This window comes from Xenopus laevis, chromosome 2S (genome assembly GCF_017654675.1).
Source record: "Xenopus laevis strain J_2021 chromosome 2S, Xenopus_laevis_v10.1, whole genome shotgun sequence".
Taxonomy (NCBI): domain Eukaryota; kingdom Metazoa; phylum Chordata; class Amphibia; order Anura; family Pipidae; genus Xenopus; species Xenopus laevis.
Window position 1 is genome coordinate 113,089,568 of NC_054374.1, and position 21,179 is coordinate 113,110,746.

At 36.9% G+C, this 21,179-nt stretch overlaps 1 protein-coding gene across 2 annotated transcripts in view; it reads left to right on the top strand.

The window, feature by feature from the left end:
• The window catches only part of LOC108709757 (ATP-binding cassette sub-family C member 4-like), a 141,749-nt gene that overhangs the window by 11,747 nt on the left and 108,823 nt on the right, over positions 1-21,179 (top strand). Inside the window, exons 2-8 of one of the 2 annotated variants that reach the window (XM_041584291.1) lie at positions 5,971-6,081; positions 7,705-7,825; positions 8,865-9,089; positions 9,763-9,852; positions 10,504-10,667; positions 14,090-14,215; positions 17,967-18,216. In XM_041584291.1, coding sequence (XP_041440225.1) covers positions 5,971-6,081; positions 7,705-7,825; positions 8,865-9,089; positions 9,763-9,852; positions 10,504-10,667; positions 14,090-14,215; positions 17,967-18,216 — 1,087 coding nt within the window. Of the gene's footprint in view, positions 1-5,970; positions 6,082-7,704; positions 7,826-8,864; positions 9,090-9,762; positions 9,853-10,503; positions 10,668-14,089; positions 14,216-17,966; positions 18,217-21,179 lie in introns of those variants that run through there. The other variant, XM_041584292.1, reaches the window with a different exon arrangement.

Sequence of the window (21,179 nt, forward strand, 5' to 3'; positions counted from 1 at the left end):
GTAGTTTAAATTCTAAGCTTTGGAGCTATAGAACAAAAATAAAAAAAATATTTCAAAAACACAATTGCAGATTGTCTCAGAATACAGTTAACTACATGCTACTAAAAGTAAATTTTTAGGGTAGAACTACACGGACTATCTCCCCACGATTGTGCCAAAACGCAGATGGATGCAACGGAAAACAAGGTAAGCAACAGCATCGTCGGATGGTGTTGCAGCGTTTGTCCGATGCGACATGCTGCGTCTGGTAGTCGTTTCGGATGAATGCTGCGACACCATCCAACATTTGTATTTCTTACCTTGTTTCCCGTCTATCCAACTTGACCCCTGCATATTGGCGCATCGCGACGGATCCGGCACAATCGCGGGGAAATTGTCTGTGTAGTTCTACCCTAAGAAAGGATGTCCATGCTTTTTGGAATTGCCAAATCCTTTACATCTATGTTCAGCTGAATACTGAACTGGATCCAAACCCTAATTTGCCAAAAATTTTGCATCAGATATAAATAAAAATTCTCACATTCAGTTGTCACATGACTTGCAGGTGAATACTTAAAGGAACAGTAACACCAAAAACTAAAAGTGTTTTAAAGAAAGTAAAATATAATATACTGTTGCCCTGAACTGGTAAAACTGTTGTGTTTATTATAGTTTATATAAACAAGCTGCTATGTAGCAATGGGGGCAGCCATTCAAAGACAGGATACACAGTAGATAACAGATCATTTCTAAAGGATCTTTGGGCTTCGGGACATCTGCGCTTCTGGACTTCTGGTTCTGCGTGCATGCTGTCAAGAGGGGCCCAGAAAGAGCTGGGATACCCTTTAGGCCTGGGCCCAGTGCCACTGTACCCTCTGTGCCTCCCCGATGGCCCTGTGTATAAGACTTAGGTTTTTTTTTAATCATTCGGTGTAAAAAGTGGACTAAAACATTATGGGGGATGATGCTCATATCAACCAATCAAGTCTTTGTTTTGGTTTTCTAACTGTTGAAATCTAATTGCTCACCAGTAATGTTTCTCTCCAGTTTTTGAAAGCTTTTTTTTCTACAGCATGATAAATAGTGATGGTTGTTCAGTTCAGTTGTTTTCAGATATTTCACCAGAAGTAAAGGCCCATTTTCAATAACTTTCTATTTTCTATTTGTTTTTCACGTTATTATGTCTTTCTGAAGCAGCTCGGGGGGAAGGGGGTACATTTCTTTTCTTTGGCCCTGCTGTGCAACCCCCTCCCCCATTTCATTAAAGGAAAACTATACCCCGCAAACAATGTAGGTCTCTATAAAATTATATTGCTTAAAACAGCTCATATGTAAAACCCTGCTTCATGTAAATAAACCATTTTCATAATAATATACTTTTTTACTTGTATGTGCCATTGGGTAATCATGAATAGAAAATTGCCATTTTAAAAAATAAGGGCAGCCCCCTGGGATCTTATGATTCACGGTGCACACGAACATACCAAACAAACTATACTTGTTAGGTCACATGAGCCAATTAACAGACAGAGTTCTGTGTTTTGCTTCCCACACTTCTTCCTGTTACAGTTAGATTTATTGTATTTCTGGTCAGGTGATCTCTGATGCAGCACACAGACCATCATGAAATGGTGGTTCAAGGTAAGAGATGTAAAAGAGCAAAATTTACTTAAATATATGTTCCAGTTTGATAAGATTTTTTAATATGCCACTTAATTTGATATAAACTGTTACTCAAGTATTCATTTTGGGGGTATAGTTTTCCGTTAAAGATGTGTTATAATTGATAGAATTATCACTGCTATTCCACAGATGCTGCTGAAAAATCAATATATCAATGTAGAAAATTGTAACAGTTTAAATTCTGCACCTGGATTACTGATCTGAGTGAGGAACATTAAACTTCAGTTTTGGAAAAACTAAAAAAAGAAGACATTGAAAAAAATTGAATCAAGTCTCTGTTTCTGAGCAATCTGAAAACAACTGGACTGAAAAAAAACTTTTTGGAAGTGTGAACAACCCCTTTAAGGAATTGTGATCTAAATTACAGAACGACCACTTATCTAGTCTTTCTGTAACATGTCCCACGCATTATGAACATTAGAGTTTTTAACACTACCCTGGGTGTGCTAAATGAATTGACGAGAAATGAGAAAGAAATATATTCTGGTAGACGTACAATAACAGTCTATAAGTAATTGCTAAGTGAAGCACAATAGGAAGAGTTTTCTGCGTGTTATTTTAAACATATTTAATTTTACAAGCATTTATATTTATTTTCGAAGTTCAGTGTTTATTCACCTCTTCTACAATGTTCCATTTAGTTCCATGTGAATGAACTCAAGTCAAAAGGAAAGGTACAGATACCCATTAAATAATAGAAACACAAATATTTGCAAATTTGCTTGGCAAAAAGGGTGTGGAATAAATGCTGGAATTGAAAGGGCAAAATAGTTTGCTAAATTTTGACCTTTTCCCAGTGTAGCTCATAAAAACAATAAAACAAACAATTTAATATAAGTCATGGCAGTTTTTTCCTGTGACAAAATAGATTCTGTACAAAGTGAGGCTTTACCATAGATGACTATATTATTAAAATTATTTGGGGCATAAAAAGTATGTGGAGTTTTGAGAGAATAACAGTAGGTCATAATAAATAGAAATATTAAGTAATGAGAACATGCTGCAATATATAAGAAAAGTTTTAGTAACTTAAAAAAAAAACTGGAAACACTCATACCCAGGATACATGTTGGGATGTTAACATTAAGGGGCATATTTATTATGCATGGTAAAAAAAACTGCAGGATAATACACCGCACATAGGCATACTTTGCTGTGTAAAAAATGGCATAAAGATTTGTATGCGTTTTTTTTTTTTTTTGTGACTTCTGCCAGAAGCAATTTTAAATAATGTTGTGAAATCTGGCATTTGCTTGACATAAAATTACACATACCGTCACCATTTATTTTACACACTGTTTCCGGCGAATTTAGTTTCACAAAGCATGATAAATATGCCCCTAGATGTCTCCAGCAGAAAAACATTAGCCAAAGTTGTAACATAATTCATGTGATAGTGTCGGGACATGTTCATGGGAAAGGTATAAATGTCACATGAATCACCTGATTCTGAGCTGTAGCCATGTTACATTTCTTATTTGTGATGACACTGGTGTGTTACTGTTGAATTTATGATGTCAGCACGCATGGGCAGGCCTCTTTTTATGATGCTGCTCGAAGCAGCCAGTTATGCATACATAATGCATATTTACTTGCAGCTTTAGGCAGTCTTTCAAGTTGAAGCAAAAAAATGAAACTTTTAAGTGTACATATATACCAGATACATGAAATTAAGGAAGAATAAATTTGTTTTTACAGAATTTTGTTGGCTATGATTAGGAAGTTCTCATTGAATCAGCATAAGAACACTGAACAATTAAAACAGCATATTTCCAGGAAACCTGCTTCCTTTTTGACTGAAAATATTATTTGCACACAACTGTCAACATCCAAACAAATACAGAAGAATGGCCAATTGGTCATGAGTAACTCTAGGAACATTGATACACAGGAAATCATGCAGAGCAAACAGAAATATTATTTTTCATGTTTGAAAGACAAAATAATATTGGAATGAGGCCATTACCGTAGCTTGCTTGAAAAATGCTTTCTGCTTAAGAGCTCGTCTCCTCAAGAGGCAACAAATCTGTTTTTGTCAGTCTTAACTATGATAAACTCCATAACTCCTATTTATCAACATTCTCATTTTAGTGGGTTTAGAGGTTTTTAAAACCACAACTAAACTCACTTTCTCTAAAACCATGAATGTCATGAAATATATCAAAATATCCAGATTTAATAGCACTAAGGAAAGAAAATGTGCTGAATGATCCTCCCCCCAAAAAATATGAATACCTCTAAATCCTTTAAAAATTCAAGTTTTTTGGACAATTGGAGGCTTATTTATAAGATGTTAGATTTTAGTGGTTTTATAGGTTTTTGAAACCACAACTAAGCTCACAAACTCTAAAACCCAATGGTCATTGAAAAAGGTACGAATGGAAAAAAAGAGCAGAGTGATCCAAAAAAAAATACAAATACAAATACCTTGAAATTCATAGCAATAAAAAAAATCATAAAACCTCTAAAATTCTGATTTAAAGTGGACCCGTCACCCAGACACAAAAATCTGTATAATAAAAGTCCTTTTCAAATTAAGCATGAAATCCAATTTCTATTTTTTATTTAAGCATTCGTAGCTGTTGTAAGCTCATTTAAACATCTCAGATGTCAATCAAATATTGTCTGCCCCTCCTCTATGCCATGGGCATAGAGGCGGGGCAGACAATTACTTTCACTTTCCATTCAGCACTTCCTAAATGTCACTGCTCTCCACATATTCCCCCTTTCTCTTTACCATTTAATTGTGTAACCAGGGCATGGGAATGGACATCGGGTCCCCCATTCTGGTGCACAAACAAGATTCTGGATGATGCAAAGCTTTCCTTAAAAACAGTGTCCACAAAATGGCTGCTGCCTGCTTGTTATAATTACGAATTCCCAGACTGAAGGAAACAAGATTCAAATAATTTTTACAGTGTAATTAAAGTTCATTTTGCTTGACTAATGTGATAAAATAGGATTTTGAATAATTTTTTTGGGTGACGGGTCCCCTTTAAAAAAATAATTTCTGGTTTAAAAATTGTCCTATAGGATCAGCGCACCTTCCATTGATTCGTGGAAAAAAAAGCAATTCAATTATTAGTGAATGGACATCAATCTAACAAAAAAATAAAAAAGTCCAAATTGATTAAAAATGGTCCAATAAGATCAGTGTAGCTCCCCTTTACTTATAGGACCTTGAAAATCTTTCAGGAGGGCTTGATAGTCCAAAAATTATGGCTTTAGGGCACCTGCTAAGCTTGTAGAGGTGCCAGAAAATTATTTATTATTTGAAATTATTTGAACTGGGGAGTCCTGATGGATTCCATGCAATTTTAGTGTACAATTCTACAGTTCTTAACACTTTCCTGAAAGTCATTTAGAGTGTGGGGAATAGCTCATAACAGCGGGTAGGGCTCAGGTAAAACAGTTCTTACAGAGAAGACAGGAGTCTTAGGTTTGCAACAAAATGGTCAGGCTCCTGCCTGGGGTTTATTGTTCAAACCAAACAAACTTAAATAGTCACAAGTTCTGTGGTATAACATTCAACAATAAGAGAAAACCTCACCGCTTTTTAGTTTTATAGAAAGCAATAACAACTCCTTACTGCTATCACAAGGCAGTCCCAATAGCATACACGGTTTGTTCAAAATCACAGTGTGTGTTTAGAGCTTCACTCTGACTCACCCAGTCCAACACCCACTGCAAAGCCAGGCTCCCTTAAACACCCACCTGTGGACCAATTGGACAGCTTACTGGTTTTCCTTGGCCAGGGTCCTAGCTTGTCTTATACTGGAGCCAATACCTCAGGCCGGGTGCTATAAACCTCCCATCATATACAGCCAGCCTACTGGGACCGAGCTCTTTGTCACAAGAGGCAATTCCCCTTCTTAAATTAAACTTAAAAAAAGTTTTCCCAGGTGCAGTAATCCATAGCAACCAGTAAGGTGCTTGCTATTAAATAGCTGACCAATAAATGCTACCTGCTGATTAGTTACTAGTGGTGTTTATTACATAACCCCCAAAGTATGTACCAAATTTATACAAATCATTTTTTACATTACTGTGAATCGCTGGTGGCAGAAAATAATTTTCACATCAGGGCCACTCATCCATTTTTGAGCAGTTATGTCTTTTTGAATTTGACATTGTCACAGCTCACTTCCCCAACTACTTTTAGATGCTTTCTTATACTAAAATATTTATTTCCCCAACATTTGCACTTCTTATATGTTTGAAACTTTAATTAGCTATAAAACTGTAAACTATGAATTGTTTCAGCCATAGCAGGATGGCTAAGTTAATTGTTTTGTATTTTTTTCCCAGGTGGCTTAATCCATTATTTATTCTTGGTCACAAGCAAAAGCTTGAAGAAGATGATATGTATGAAGTGCTTCCAGACGATGCCTCGAAGAAACTTGGGGAAGAACTGCAATGGTAAAAATAATAAAATACAATATGTGTTTCATTAGCTTCTGCTGATCTAAAATTGTGTTGACTGGAGATGCTTTGAATTGTAGTTCTGCTATATCTATTGAACATAGTATGAGTTATACAAGTGTAACAGAACACTTTGCACCCTTGCACATTGCACCCTTCCTTGCATATACTAGAATCCTTTTGTCAGAAGCTCAAATTAACTGATTCTAGCTTACTTAGGGCGCTTTTGTGTTTGCAATTTTAGAGAATAATAATAAATTAAGATTCTGCCTCAAAATAATAAATTAAGATTCTGCCTCAAAAGCCCTATGGTTAAATGACTGTGCTGCTTGCATAGTCATTTAACCATAGGGTTGCTTGCACAATGCTAGTAAGTAACATTACATCAAATTGTTCTAACTGATGTACACCAAAATGTTTGTACATCAAACTTTACAACAAAAAACCTATATGAATAAAGTAGAATATGCTAATAAGATCTGGTTTGGTCAAATTGAACAATTGTGTTTGGCCATTCCTGTTTATAGCTAATCATACGATTTATATCTGTTCAGTCCAGAGGCCAGTTGGTCAGGTACCATGAAAGTTGGCCAGTGTATGGCTGCTTTAAGAAACAGGTAGTCATTGGTCATGAAGTGGTCATCCTTCAAGTGATTTGTTTATAGCAAATAAAATGCTTACAAAATGATCAGTGCCCCACCTTTGGCGAGTAAATATAAAAGAACTAGTCAAGTGAACCACAGGTCCTTAGATTTTGAGGAATGCTGAACATATAGAAATTATTAACAAATTTTGAACAAAATTCTAGTTTTGTAATGCAAACATGGTAAACCACATAATTTAATTTCACATTATTTAACTACCATCCTATTATTGCAAGAAGTTATTCCTTTCACATTTTGCAATTTCAGCTATGTTAAATATGATGCTTCTTACAAGTTAATTGGTGTGTTTAATTCACTCAACAAACAGATTTCTAATATTGTAATTGTGGTTTGATACCAGTGCTGGAGCTTTGCCGCCCAAGCAAATGTTACTATCTGTGTACTGTCTGTGTGCCACATCTGTATGTGAATTTTTACAATAAGACTATAGTTTACCATAGTAAACTATTTTTGCAGTTGTACCCCTCTTCCCAAAATGTTTATATCATAGGTAGCTGCACCTGCTGCCTACTCCTAGCTCTGGCCCTGCCTGATACTTTTAATTCTCAGTAAAGAATTGTGGCTTAATTACTGCCAGAGTTTTACAGTGTTAGGTAACTAGAATGAACAAATACATGATGTGCTTAACCTAACTTGCTTCCTTAGTAACAGAACAATTATATTAGAGAAAAAGAACATTGGCAGAATTTCAGCTATTTTTGTAACTTGACAGCACAATATAATACATCTGGAACAAGCAGGGAAACATAATAACATGTTGCATCTGTTCTTACCAGTAAATTGGTAGATGGTATGACAGGGTGTTGAATTGTGGCTTTACCATATTTGAGGAGAATGATGAAACGTTGTTCCCAGCATATCCCATCTACATCATCAACATGTAGTAGTTAAGGGCTTTATCCATATTGCTCTGTGTTTACACGTAATTTGTATTGAATGTATTTACTATTCCTAGGTACTGGGAAAAAGAATTACAAAAAGCTCAGAAAGAAGGGTGCAAGCCTTGTTTAACGAAAGCCATCATCCGTTGTCACTGGAAAACATTTTCTGTTTTAGGACTCTTTACATTGATGGAGGTACTTTTATGGGAAATATATGAAAGAGTTAGAACAGAAATATAAACATGAGTAACTTGCACGAGAACTGAGAAAGCATTACAGTATGTATTACACAAGCAGGGATTTTAAATGGGAGTAAAGTGGTGCAATATCTCCTCAACATTTAAAAGGAAACTAAAGCCCATTCCTATTACAGTGGACAATATGTGGTTGTGTATATTACATAGTAACATAGTAAGTTAGGTTGAAAAAAGACACACGTCCATCAAGTTTAACCTTTTAACTCTGTATATAACTTGCCTAACTGCTAGTTGATCCAGAGGAAGGAGAAAAACCCCATTTGAAGCCTCTCAAATTTACCTCTGAGGGGAAAAAATATCCTTCCTGACTCCAAAATGGCAATTGGACTAGTCCCTGTATTCCATCACTTGCTAAAAAGCCATCCAACCCCTTCTTAAATCCTAATGTATCAGCCTGACCAACTGATTCAGCGAGCAAATTCCACATCTTCACAGCTCTCATTGTAAAAAACCCTTCCAAATATTTAGACAGAACCTCCTCTTTCTAATCGAAATGGGTGACCTTATGTCAGCTGGAAAGACCTACTGGTAAATAAGTATTAGAGAGATTATGATATAATCCCTTTATATATTTATACATAGTTATCATATTTACCCCATAAACGCCTCTTCTCTAGCGAGAACATGCCCAACACGTTTTTCCTCATAGATAAGATTTTCCATACCTTTTACCAGCTTAGTTGCCCTTCTCTGTACAATCTTTAATTCAATAATTTCCTTTTTGAGTGCTGGAGACCAAAGCTGTACAGCATATTCTAGATGGGGCCTTAGCAGTACTCTGTACAATGGAAAAATGACCTGCTTCCTCCCGCAAATCGATGCCTCTTTTAATACAGCTGAAGACCTTATTTGCCCTTGATGCTACATACTGTAGATCTATTTAAACATCATATTTTACAAAAGTAGTTTTGTTTCTCTTTTTTATTTGCAGGTTCTTTTCTCATAAGTGGATTATAAAATATATTTATCATTTCTAGGAGACAGTAAGAGTGATCCAGCCAATATTTCTTGGAAATGTCGTTGTTTACTTTGAGAGAAATTATGTAAACGACTCGGAAGCCTTGACAAACGCATACATAAATGCTGCAGCCTTGTCCGTCTGTACACTAATGTTAGCAGTTGTTCATCACATATACTTTTATCATCTGCTACGGGCTGGTATGAAACTTCGAGTAGCCATGTGCCACATGATTTATAGGAAGGTAAGACTTTAATGTGGCCTAGATTTTATAAGCCAAAGCACTGATATTTTAACTGAGCAGTGTTTTTATCTCCCTGAGAAAAGTACATTGTTGTTTGTTCTACTTTAGTGAGAGCTTAAAATAGAGATGCAGAAATTCACAACTTTACATTCATTGCATTAGTACACAAAGCTATTTTTGTCATACATTGTGTAATATTTGTTAAGTTTTGTCGATTTATCATGTTTTTCACATGTACATGAATTTAACTGCTAAATATTTTATGCAAAAGGGAACTAATGCCCCATAAACATCTGTTCTATTAGGGCTTTAAATCCATGTCTGATTGTACTTCACTTGAATGTAAAAAGTCTAATATTACAGATTATGCAAGATTTTATGGAAAACTCTTCCGAAAAAACTCTTTTCATGCAGGATGAATAAACATTTTTCTTAGTGCCTCTTATACAGATATGAGGCAAGATTGGGGGAGGAATAGAGTTTTGATTTTTCCATAGTGTACTCTTTCTTTATTATATGCAAGGTGCAAAAAACAGTTTTCCTTTTCTCAATAGTCCCAGCAAAACTTAATTTAACCATTTGGCAAATGCATACACCTATATAATACATATGTACAACAGTCCCTTGTTTTTTTTCAATACTGTTTTTTTGTGTTGCTTCTTATGAATTCCAGGCACTTCGACTTAGCAATACAGCAATGGGAAAAACAACAACAGGACAAATCGTAAATCTTTTGTCAAATGATGTGAATAAGTTTGACCAGGTAACCTTATTTTTTCTCTCTTTCTCACATGTTAAGATGCCCCTCATCTGTTTAATTAGCTAAATGTTAAAGACAACAATAGCCTCATAAAAAAAAAATATATGTAAATCTAGTGCCTAGAGGTGAATAATTTTCTGATCTTTTACCAGTTCAGTGTTTTATAAGGAATGGGATTTTGTTTTTACTATCCCCTCCACTAGTACCCCTTTCTGACCAGCATCTACTAGGGAAGTGACATCATGTCAGTGTAAAAAATGTTTTTTTGCCAAGTTGAGGATATCTACTTAGCACCCTTAATGTGGCTACTGACCTATGAACAGGGTTCTAAAAAGAATAAGAGGCAGAAGGTGTTCTACAGTTCTGTATGAAATGGTACAGTGTTTTAGTGCTGTACTTTTACTGAATTAGTTACCCTTATGCTTTTTTTCTTTAAAATCCTTTTATAACTTAATAGTGTGCATTGTAATACATAGCATATACAGATGTTGTGTAGGCAAAGCACTGTAGAGGTAAAGTTATTATCAGATGTTAGTTTCATGTTTGTATTGTAACTGTACCATATCTTTACACCCAAAGCTAATTTCCATAGAATATACTCTTGACAGAATACAGAGCTCTTTATACATTAATAATCTTTGTCTTTTTTGACAGGTTACAATCTTCTTGCATTTTCTATGGGCTGGTCCATTGCAGGCCATTGCAGTGACAGTGCTACTGTGGATGGAAATTGGCCCATCTTGCCTTGCAGGGATGGCAGTCCTTATCATACTGATGCCTTTGCAGCTCTGTCTAGGAAAATTCTTTACTTCATTAAGGTAAAAATGTGTTATTTGGCATTCACAAAATCGTGTACAATTTTTATTTCTTTTGGATGGGGCTGTGTGTTGTTTTATGTTGTTTTGCTGTAGCTTTTAACTGCCTGTTGAAATTATTCATTCCAGATGGCATTCTAATGTATTCTAAATATGGCTATACTTGCTCTTTGAAGTTCACTGAGCCCTTGTATTAATTCAAAACTATTATTGTACACTTCTGTATGTTGTTAGCTCATTGGGTGAGCTTATCCATTTTCCTGTTTAATATTGTTCATCTCTGACTCTTTTTGTTTTCTATTTTTGAAGATGGGTGGCTAAAATGTAGCTAACTTTTACTTTATTCTTTATTCTTTATAGTTTATTTAAATGTTGAGAAATGACTGAATTATAAATGGGCTGAATTCTCTTTATACTCCTTGAATCAGATGGCCCAGAAATGGTCTTTGCAACAACCATAGTGTCCAAGTCTTTCCACATAGAGCAAATATCAAGCTTTGATTATGATCTATTACAAATGTTTGTGACATCAGCAAATAATGTATAATTCATGCTCTTGGCTTCTTACATTAAAAAAAGTACTTGGACAGTTTTGTGTTGCTTTCACAGTTGTTCCCCATATAACTTTTGCCCATCTACTTTATAAAGATTATGTGTAAAGGCTGTGGGGCAAAATCTGCTCCAGGCCTGGTAACCTTCTTGTGCTTCTCTGTCGGTTTTATACACAAGTACAAACAAGCTCTAGTCCTGTTGCATCAATTTTATTGGCTTATTCCTTAAGTGCTATAGTATTATATACTATAGTGTTATAGTTAATTGGCAGGGCAAAGTATATTCTGTGACTGTGAAGCTTTGCCCAGTAAGACTGACCTGATCTAAGTTTTCATTTGATATAATGAAAGAAACATTTTGCATGTGCTATTTTTAGTGCTTCATGTGTGTATATATATATATATATATATATATATATATATATATATATATATATATATATATATATATATATATATATATATATATATCCCACAAAGAAGGTCCGCACTCTCAGGACTTAAATTGAAATCAAAATGTTTTATTGACAAAACGACTAACGTTTCGGCCTCTCCGAGGCCTTTCTCAAAGTGACCATAGGCTATCAAAAAATGCATTATATACCTATGATGGCGGGAGAAAGAACTTAATTGGCTAACGTCATCATCATCATCACTATGCGTCAAATTATTAAATGACATAAAACATTTCTATGTTATTACTAAACAGATACAACAAATCCACATTTATGTTAAAACCCCTTGTTAGGCGAACCACAAGGTTAAAATTAAAATCATGTATTTTGTAACACTTGTTAGTCTTTCATTGTAACTCTCTGTAATACACAGCCCAAAATGTTACTTATGTTACAAATACCAACAATTGAGTAAAGATCAAAGGTCTGTTTCAGGAACCCCTCAATAGCGATAACTAAATTACAATCTATCTTTACTTAGATACAGGTGTAGTGGAATAGATGTTCCCAGACGGTCTAATTTTCATTGTATAGATATAAATGAGATATTATCTAATGTGACATGCCTATTAGCTTAGCCGTTAACCCGTCAGTGTTAGGCCGAAAATAACTTGTGAATCCTCATTGTTGGAATCCCAAATTGCCCAAAAAAATATGTGCACTACTAAGAGAAAGAAGTTATTTACAAGTCATTTAAAACAAGGTGTTCACCTTTGTTAGTGTCAATTAATGTCAATTATTGCGTAAGGTGATAAATAAGTGAAATATACAAATAAAGGGTATCGAACCTGTCTAGAAATCTAACTAAACTATCCCCAATCAGGCAATCCATGTGCTAAACAAGTCCCGATATTAATATAAAGTAATAATAAAAAATAATCTATGAAAATAGAGTACAAATCAGAAAGATCAAAAAAACAAAAAAAAAATCAAAAAATCAAAAAAATCAAGAAATCAAAGTCACAGAGTCATTCAAGTGGTGTGCAGAAAGTCAATGTTCCAAGAAAAGTATACTTTGTGTAGACAAGAAATATGATCATCTGGGCATCAGAGGTAGAAGGCTTGCACTCTTAATCACGAAGGTTGGAATGCTTAACTTTCTCGGGGAAATACGGCAGTACATGTATCGCATCTTACCAGCTTGAACCGTATACACCGATCCTTAGCTATCAGGAGATGTATAATGTGGGTGCCTCACACGGCAAAACAGGCAGTGATCAGATCCCATCATCCTCTGCACCTGGCTTGAAGGCATGCTCGGACGGGAGATGTTATGTATGGAGACCCCGCACTGCAAGGGCAAATAGCTCATTGTGTACACACGCTGCGTCGAGAGCGTCAATGTAGGTTAATTAAGAATGGCAAATTGCATGCGGTACCAGTGTCTCAGAATCCAGAGCCCCTAGTGTACACACGCTGCATCGAGAGCGTCAATGTAGGTTAATTAAGAATGGCAAATTGCATGCGGTACCGGCGTCTCAGAATCCAGAGCCCCTAGTGTAGGTGCAAACACACAGGGTCGCCCATTCCCAACTCTCCAGTCCATCCGGTTCAAAGCACCCTGTCGACAGTGTTAGGCCAACACTCTAGCGCAGCTCATTGTGCTCACGAGATACGGCTCTTACTCGCTGAGGGGAACTTAACAGTAGGCTGAATACCTCCCATCCTATCGGTCGGCCATCGTTATCGGCTTCGACCCGATCAGCCACACTCCAGACCGTTAAAAGACCTCCAGGGGTTCAAGCGTCAGTCCAGGTTAATAATATTGCAGCGCCAACCATAGTATTAGCATTCGAATAAAAAATATATAAATAGTAGAAATACACGGGTGCCAGGCACATATAAATCTTAGTAGAGTCAATGGAGGAGCCGGCACTCTCGTCATACGGTTCAACGTTGCCTGGGTGCAGTGTCCAAAATTATTGAAGTATTCATCCCACAAATATATAATTTCTCATGAGCAGCCACACTCTGATCCGGATTTGTTAGTATGATGGTGGGTGCTGGATCAAAATTGTATGCATAGATTTTCACATAGAACCGCACTCCAAATTATTCACATTTATTGCATTCAATGTGTGTTTCCAATGTTTTGGCCCACCTTAGAGCCTTTATGAAGGATAAACAAATGCAGTGTTAACAACATATTTATACCCCCACTCATTCAAGAGTTTTTGGCGCCAAGTATGACGTCATACAAGTTAACATTCCAGATCCTTAATTAATCACAGTGAAACATCAAAAAAAGATAAAGGAAATATATATTCTCTCACCACTGGGTGTCACTATAGTGCAATGAAAAACAAAAATTGTCCATGTGGAAAAAAAAACCAAATAATAAAATAAAATAAATTAATAAATAAATATATATATATATATATATACACACATAACATATATCATATGTTTTGCGCTCTAGGGGGAAGACTGCAGCTTTCACAGACACCAGAATTCGAACCATGAATGAAGTAATATCTGGGATGAGAATAATTAAGATGTATGCTTGGGAGCAATCGTTTTCAGAGCTGGTTAATAATATACGCAAGTAGGTATCAAACATGGAAGGGCCTGTTTCAGCCATAACTGAACATCTGTGGCCTTGCTGTATATCTCTAGACTCTTGCTTACTCAGATAAAGAAAAAAATAAATCTATATTTAAGTGATCAAAATAAGTCTTTTGTTTGTTGCACTGATGTTTTACAGATTCAAGAATGCATTAGCCTTCGATTAGTAAAAACAGCTAGTATTTGATTGGTTTCCTCATTTGAATACTTGGACTTCCTGACGATCATTTTTATTCCAGACAAAATAAATAAACAAATAAATGAATAAAGAGCTCTGTAGGTTTTAGGCCCACGCTTTTTTTTATTTAATTATTTTTTTTAAAAACCCACTTGAGGAAAAAAGAAGTCAAAGTATTCAAATCAGGAAACCACTCAAGATTTTAGGAACTCTTGCTTGCTGTTATGGCTTCTCTTGTCAAGAAACACATGGGTAATTCCACGGCTAAAATGTTTTTTACTTGAAAAGTTTGTACTTGGTAAACTAAAGATGTATTTTGACGTTTTATTGACATTTTCATTGCATTGTGGTCACTGATGGATGTGGTGTATAAAAAAAAAATGGGTGCATAGCATGGCCCTAGGTTTATTCAGTTCTTGCACTGCAAAAGTAACTCTTTGTGCTCAAAGTGAGTACAAAAGAGTTGCAGACTGACTGATGTGCAGTGCTGGTAGCTCTTGTTGGCATTGCATATACTGTATATGGGCAGGTGGGACATATGCATCCCCGATGCCACCTGACATTTTGAATCCAACGCAAGGTACAGAGTGCAGGAATGCCCCAGGCCAAAGTAATGCGCATTAGCATTGGGGACTGTAATAAATGAGACCATGTAAATTGATTTTGTAAGGGCACATTTATATTTAAGGCAAACACTAGGGGAATGAATACAGGTGTACAGAAAATTTCCATGCAGAATGCATTACAATATACTTCATATCACGATTGCTTTGAAATAATAACATTAATATAAACCCTTGTTATAAGATTCCTGTCCAGCAGCACAATAGTGAAAAAACTGTGTTTTATTGTGCCAGAAAAAAGTCAATTTTTGGGGCTTTACACCAGCCCTTTATGAAGGCTTAATAGGACTGGTGTAAAACCCAAAACTAATTGTTATCTCTGGCAGTGGGAAATCAGCATGCACCTGACACTGCAACGAGTGAAAAAGCTTTGCTGTGTAGCACCTTTGTTTATATGTCCCTTGTAAAAAAAAATACATTATAATTTGAAAGCTTAATGCGTTCTTTTTTTATGTCAAAGCAGGCAGAGTGAGCTCTCATCACTAGTACAGAGAGCACAATTGTACTCTCTGCACTAGAAGAGCCAAATTTCCATTAAAAGAAAAGGAAATGAACAGGTAGCTTCCTGAATGCTTAGTCTGATGCAAGGTTTTCACCATGCCTAATGGTGTAAAATGTGTACCTAAAATGTTTATAAAAATGTCATGGATCACTGTATTATTTTGACATAGATATTGTAGTATTTGCTACAAAAAAAGCTATAATTGCATGCTATTACAGGAATCACACCATGTTAATTGAGTCCAAATACATCAGGGAGACTCATATACCCCTTTCATAAGGATTAACCCATTGATACCAGCTTTGCGAGGTACTTTCTTCTAAATCCCCCTTTTCTTGGGCATTAGCTTTTAGCACACCAGGTTCTTTCTATACCCTAAACTCTCCACTTGGGCCGTTACTTGTGGAGTACCAACCACTTCTCACACCTGATGAGGCACCAGCTGCTGTTACTAGATGTTCCCTCTCTGCTTTTCATCTCTAGGATTAGCTATGACAAAAACTATTCCTGTCCTAGCTACCCTGACAACTTTCCCCACCTTTTTTTTCTTCTGGTTCCTTTGGGGTGCCTTGCTCCTGCATTGCTTCCACATGTGTCTCCTTGGCCAAAGAAAATCACACAATCCTGCATTCATTTTATAGCCTTTTGGATCCCTCCTCTTTTTTAAAAAAAATCTTTCCAGGGAGACTCATTTTCTCAAGCTCCTTCCTTTACTCTGGTGGTGACTTGTAGTAATTACATCTTTTTGTAAGGGCACATTTATATTTAAGGCAAACACTAGGGGAATGAATACAGGTGTACAGAAAATTTCCATGCAGAATGCATTACAATATACTTCATATCACGATTGCTTTGAAATAATAACATTAATATAAACCCTTGTTATAAGATTCCTGTCCAGCAGCACAATAGTGAAAAAACTGTGTTTTATTGTGCCAGAAAAAAGTCAATTTTTGGGGCTTTACACCAGCCCTTTATGAAGGCTTAATAGGACTGGTGTAAAACCCAAAACTAATTGTTATCTCTGGCAGTGGGAAATCAGCATGCACCTGACACTGCAACGAGTGAAAAAGCTTTGCTGTGTAGCACCTTTGTTTATATGTCCCTTGTAAAAAAAAATACATTATAATTTGAAAGCTTAATGCGTTCTTTTTTTATGTCAAAGCAGGCAGAGTGAGCTCTCATCACTAGTACAGAGAGCACAATTGTACTCTCTGCACTAGAAGAGCCAAATTTCCATTAAAAGAAAAGGAAATGAACAGGTAGCTTCCTGAATGCTTAGTCTGATGCAAGGTTTTCACCATGCCTAATGGTGTAAAATGTGTACCTAAAATGTTTATAAAAATGTCATGGATCACTGTATTATTTTGACATAGATATTGTAGTATTTGCTACAAAAAAAGCTATAATTGCATGCTATTACAGGAATCACACCATGTTAATTGAGTCCAAATACATCAGGGAGACTCATATACCCCTTTCATAAGGATTAACCCATTGATACCAGCTTTGCGAGGTACTTTCTTCTAAATCCCCCTTTTCTTGGGCATTAGCTTTTAGCACACCAGGTTCTTTCTATACCCTAAACTCTCCACTTGGGCCGTTACTTGTGGAGTACCAACCACTTCTCACACCTGATGAGGCACCAGCTGCTGTTACTAGATGTTCCCTCTCTGCTTTTCATCTCTAGGATTAGCTATGACAAAAACTATTCCTGTCCTAGCTACCCTGACAACTTTCCCCACCTTTTTTTTCTTCTGGTTCCTTTGGGGTGCCTTGCTCCTGCATTGCTTCCACATGTGTCTCCTTGGCCAAAGAAAATCACACAATCCTGCATTCATTTTATAGCCTTTTGGATCCCTCCTCTTTTTTAAAAAAAATCTTTCCAGGGAGACTCATTTTCTCAAGCTCCTTCCTTTACTCTGGTGGTGACTTGTAGTAATTACATCTTTTAATATTAACTGCCATCTATTGGTGAAAATATACTTTACAGACATTACATTTTAACCGGTTTGTCACCCTCCTACACATGTGACTGCTTGTGCAAAGCAATGACCTGTTCCCTTCTTCAAGCAGAGAAAAAACCATTGGAAAATAATTCCACTATAATCTATTAAAGCAATATAATGAAAAGGGATTTCTATGATGTACAGGAAACAGACAGTCTCAGATTTCTTTTTAAACTGCAAGGAGCAGCTATTTTTATCTAGATAAATGGTTATGTGTGCACAATTCATTCATATCTGAGTGCACACCTGGCACAGTGTGTTTCTAATTGAAGTGAACAGCATACCAGATGTTAGAATCAGTCTCTCTGTATGCTATCACTAAATGTCCAATCTCTAGTTGCTTTAGTGAAGTATAAAACTAAAATTTTCGGTCTTATAGTGGTTTTAAGGCATTAGTTTTTTTTGCTTTTTTATTATAGGAAGGAGATAAACAAAGTCCTTCGAAGCTCATACCTTCGCGGCCTGAACTTGGCATCATTCTTTGTTGCAAGCAAAATCATATTGTTTGTGACATTCACCACATATGTTCTGCTTGGCAATGTTATCTCTGCAAGTCGAGTATTTGTTGCAGTGTCCCTTTATAGTGCAGTGAGACTCACTGTCACTCTCTTCTTCCCCTCAGCTGTTGAGAGGGCATCGGAGGCAAGGGTCAGCATAAGGAGGATAAAGGTACAGTATTCAAACATTTATGACTTGCTTATATGCAGAACTCTTTTTATAGCACATAGAGAAAATAATTTTGAGAAGCTAGTTATTTATTATTTACTTGGTTTTATTTTGTACCTCATGTACATTGATCATCATGATCATTCGGGTTGCCACTTTTTTTTTTTTTTACCTTACACCGGCCTTCGGGTCAGAGGGGGGTGTGATGATGTAGAGACGGGCCTATGACAAATGGGGCAGGAAAACAGATGGGCTGTGTGGAAGGAGGGTGAATGGGGCTGAAAAAATGGATGGACTGAGCGGGGAAATAAGCAGACTGGGCAGGAAAATGGGCGGATGTGTGGGTAGAAGGGGAGATTGACAGTGGAGGGGGATAAGCAAGGGAGGGGTTTACAGGGCAGTTTAAATTTACCGGCAGGTACATTGCCGGTGATTCTGTTATACCAGTGCCAGCCCTAGCTGGTGAACTACCGGTTAGGCCAGTCAAATACCAGGCAGGTGGCAAAACTAGTGATCATTAATTTATAGAAATGTGCAAATTTCATATAAGTAGTGATGCACAAAATTCAATATATGGTTTAGGATCCATCCAAAACCATGATTTTTTTTTCACAATTTGGGTTTGGTTGAATCCAATATAAACTCTTCAATGAATGAATGAGGCTTGCTGTGGACTACAAATTATTTGTACTTAAGCTAGAAATGCTGCCCATTATGATTTGGGGCTCTGTTCCTGTCCAAGACAACCATAGCCTTTAGCAATGAAAATCTATGCCTCCTAATATACCCCCAATAGCTTCCCATCTTATTTCACAGCACATAATGTAACTTAAGGTATTCCAAAACCCTGAACAAATACCAAGGTCACGGCTCACGCTTCTGCCTATAACAGCCGCCTTTCACTTCGGGAAGAGCCCTCCAATACTCGGATGCTGCCAGGTGTTAAAGTGAGAAAACCAAGTAGAGAGTTCTGGGCAGACATTAGAGTATAAAAGAACATGAACAGAGGCACATGTCAAACAGGGAAGCAGCACGCATTAAGTAGGAACCTGCGGCCTCCATACATTACCCCCCAGAGGGGGCCATTGGAGCCCTGAGCTTACTAGGAAACTTAGCATGAAATTGTCTTATAAGCCAGTCAGTCAGCCCGAACATCAGAGGCAGGGACCCAATATGTCACCTCAGGACCATAACCTTTCCAGTGTACAAGATATTCTAATTTACCCCTGGAAAGGTAAGAATCCACTGACCTCTGTACCTAATATTCAGGCTGAACGTCAACAGAAATCGGAAGAGGAGGAGAATTCTGACAAACAAATCTGGCAGACTTTAACAGAAACATGAAAAGAGTTAGAAATTTTGAGTTCAGAAGGAAATTAAAAATGAGTAGTTTTATTGTATGAAAACTCAGCCCATGGAAGAAAATCTGATGTTTTGATTTATGGAGACGTAACATCTGAGATATTGGTCAAATTATTGATTTGTCCTTTCTGTCTGTCCTTGCCATTAGTCTGTGGATGGTATGCAGAGGAAAAGGATAAATCAGAGAAGACAACAAAAGACCCACCAGAATCTAAGCACAAATTGAACCTCTCTATCAGAGATAGTGTTCAATGGGGCCCCATGAAACATAAAGCTATTAGATAAGAAGAGTTCAGCCAGAGACTAAACAGAGGGGAGGGTGGGAAGGGAAATAAATCAGTCCCCTACCAACCAAATAACTGTATTCCTTTTAGGGGAGGTTATTCCACAATGAAATCCATGGAGATCCATGGCCTTTCAGTAATACGAAGCGACTGTAACAGCCATTGAGGTAAAGATCTGGAAGGTTTTGAACATTGACAAACTGGTCATGAATCAGTATAATTATCAACATGCTGTCTCAATATTGGCCACCAGAGAGTGTGGGACAGAAGATAACAGGTTTTACTGCGGCCCAGATGCCATGCAATTTTAAAATTTGAGTCTCAAGCAAAACCACCTCACAGAGGTTTTCTTTAACAAAGAGTTTGCCTGGAGGTATGTTAGGAGGTAAATGAACCTGGGCTTCAGACAAGGAGGCATACAGATCTGGACTCAGTGCTACCACAATCACTTCATTGGAGACAATAGGATCAGGCTCAGATTTATCTCTAGGACTGGAGACAAAACTTCTGGAAAGGGCATCTGCATTTATTCCTATATGTTATGATAAAGTTAAAGCTGGTAAAAAGTACTTAGCAGACTCAATATACAAGAGATTTTTGTGATCGGTAACCACATACTTAGCACCCTCCAGAAGATGTCTCGATGCCCATTTAATGGCCTTTTACCAATATCATAGTTCATCTGGGCATCGAGATGGATGAATCTTATTGGTAACAGAGGCATCCAGGGTAGAGTATGGATGCTGGAGCACTGGGCAGAAATGAATGTCTTTTTAATAATTCATAGGCCCTTATTGCCACTTCAGGCCAAATGCTAGGGTCTGCCCCCATTTTAGTAAGGGCAGTGATAGGAGCCACTAACGTAGAGACGTTCTTGATAACCCTAACCCTATCATAATTGGTGAACCCCAAGAACCTTTGAATGGCTTGCAGAGATTGTGCCCAATTTAGAATGGCCTGAACCTTGGCTGGCTCCATCTCTGAGCACTTTTGGGAAATTATATACCCTAGGAAATGTATGGAGGATACCTCAAACATACACTTTTCAAGTTTGGCATAAAGCTGATTTTGCCTCAACCTACATAAAACCTCCTGAACATGGGCACAATGATTTGTTAGATTAGCAGAACAAACATAATTAACAGATTCTTGGAATACAACTGGGGCATTACATAAGCCAAAGAGCATTACCAGGTAACAGCATGACCGAAACAGGACTCCCCAGCTTTGCTATTTCCCGGCCTCTTGGGACAGGTGTCAGAAAAATGCCCCTTATCTCTACAGTACAGGCACAACCCATTAGCCTGCATATGACCATTT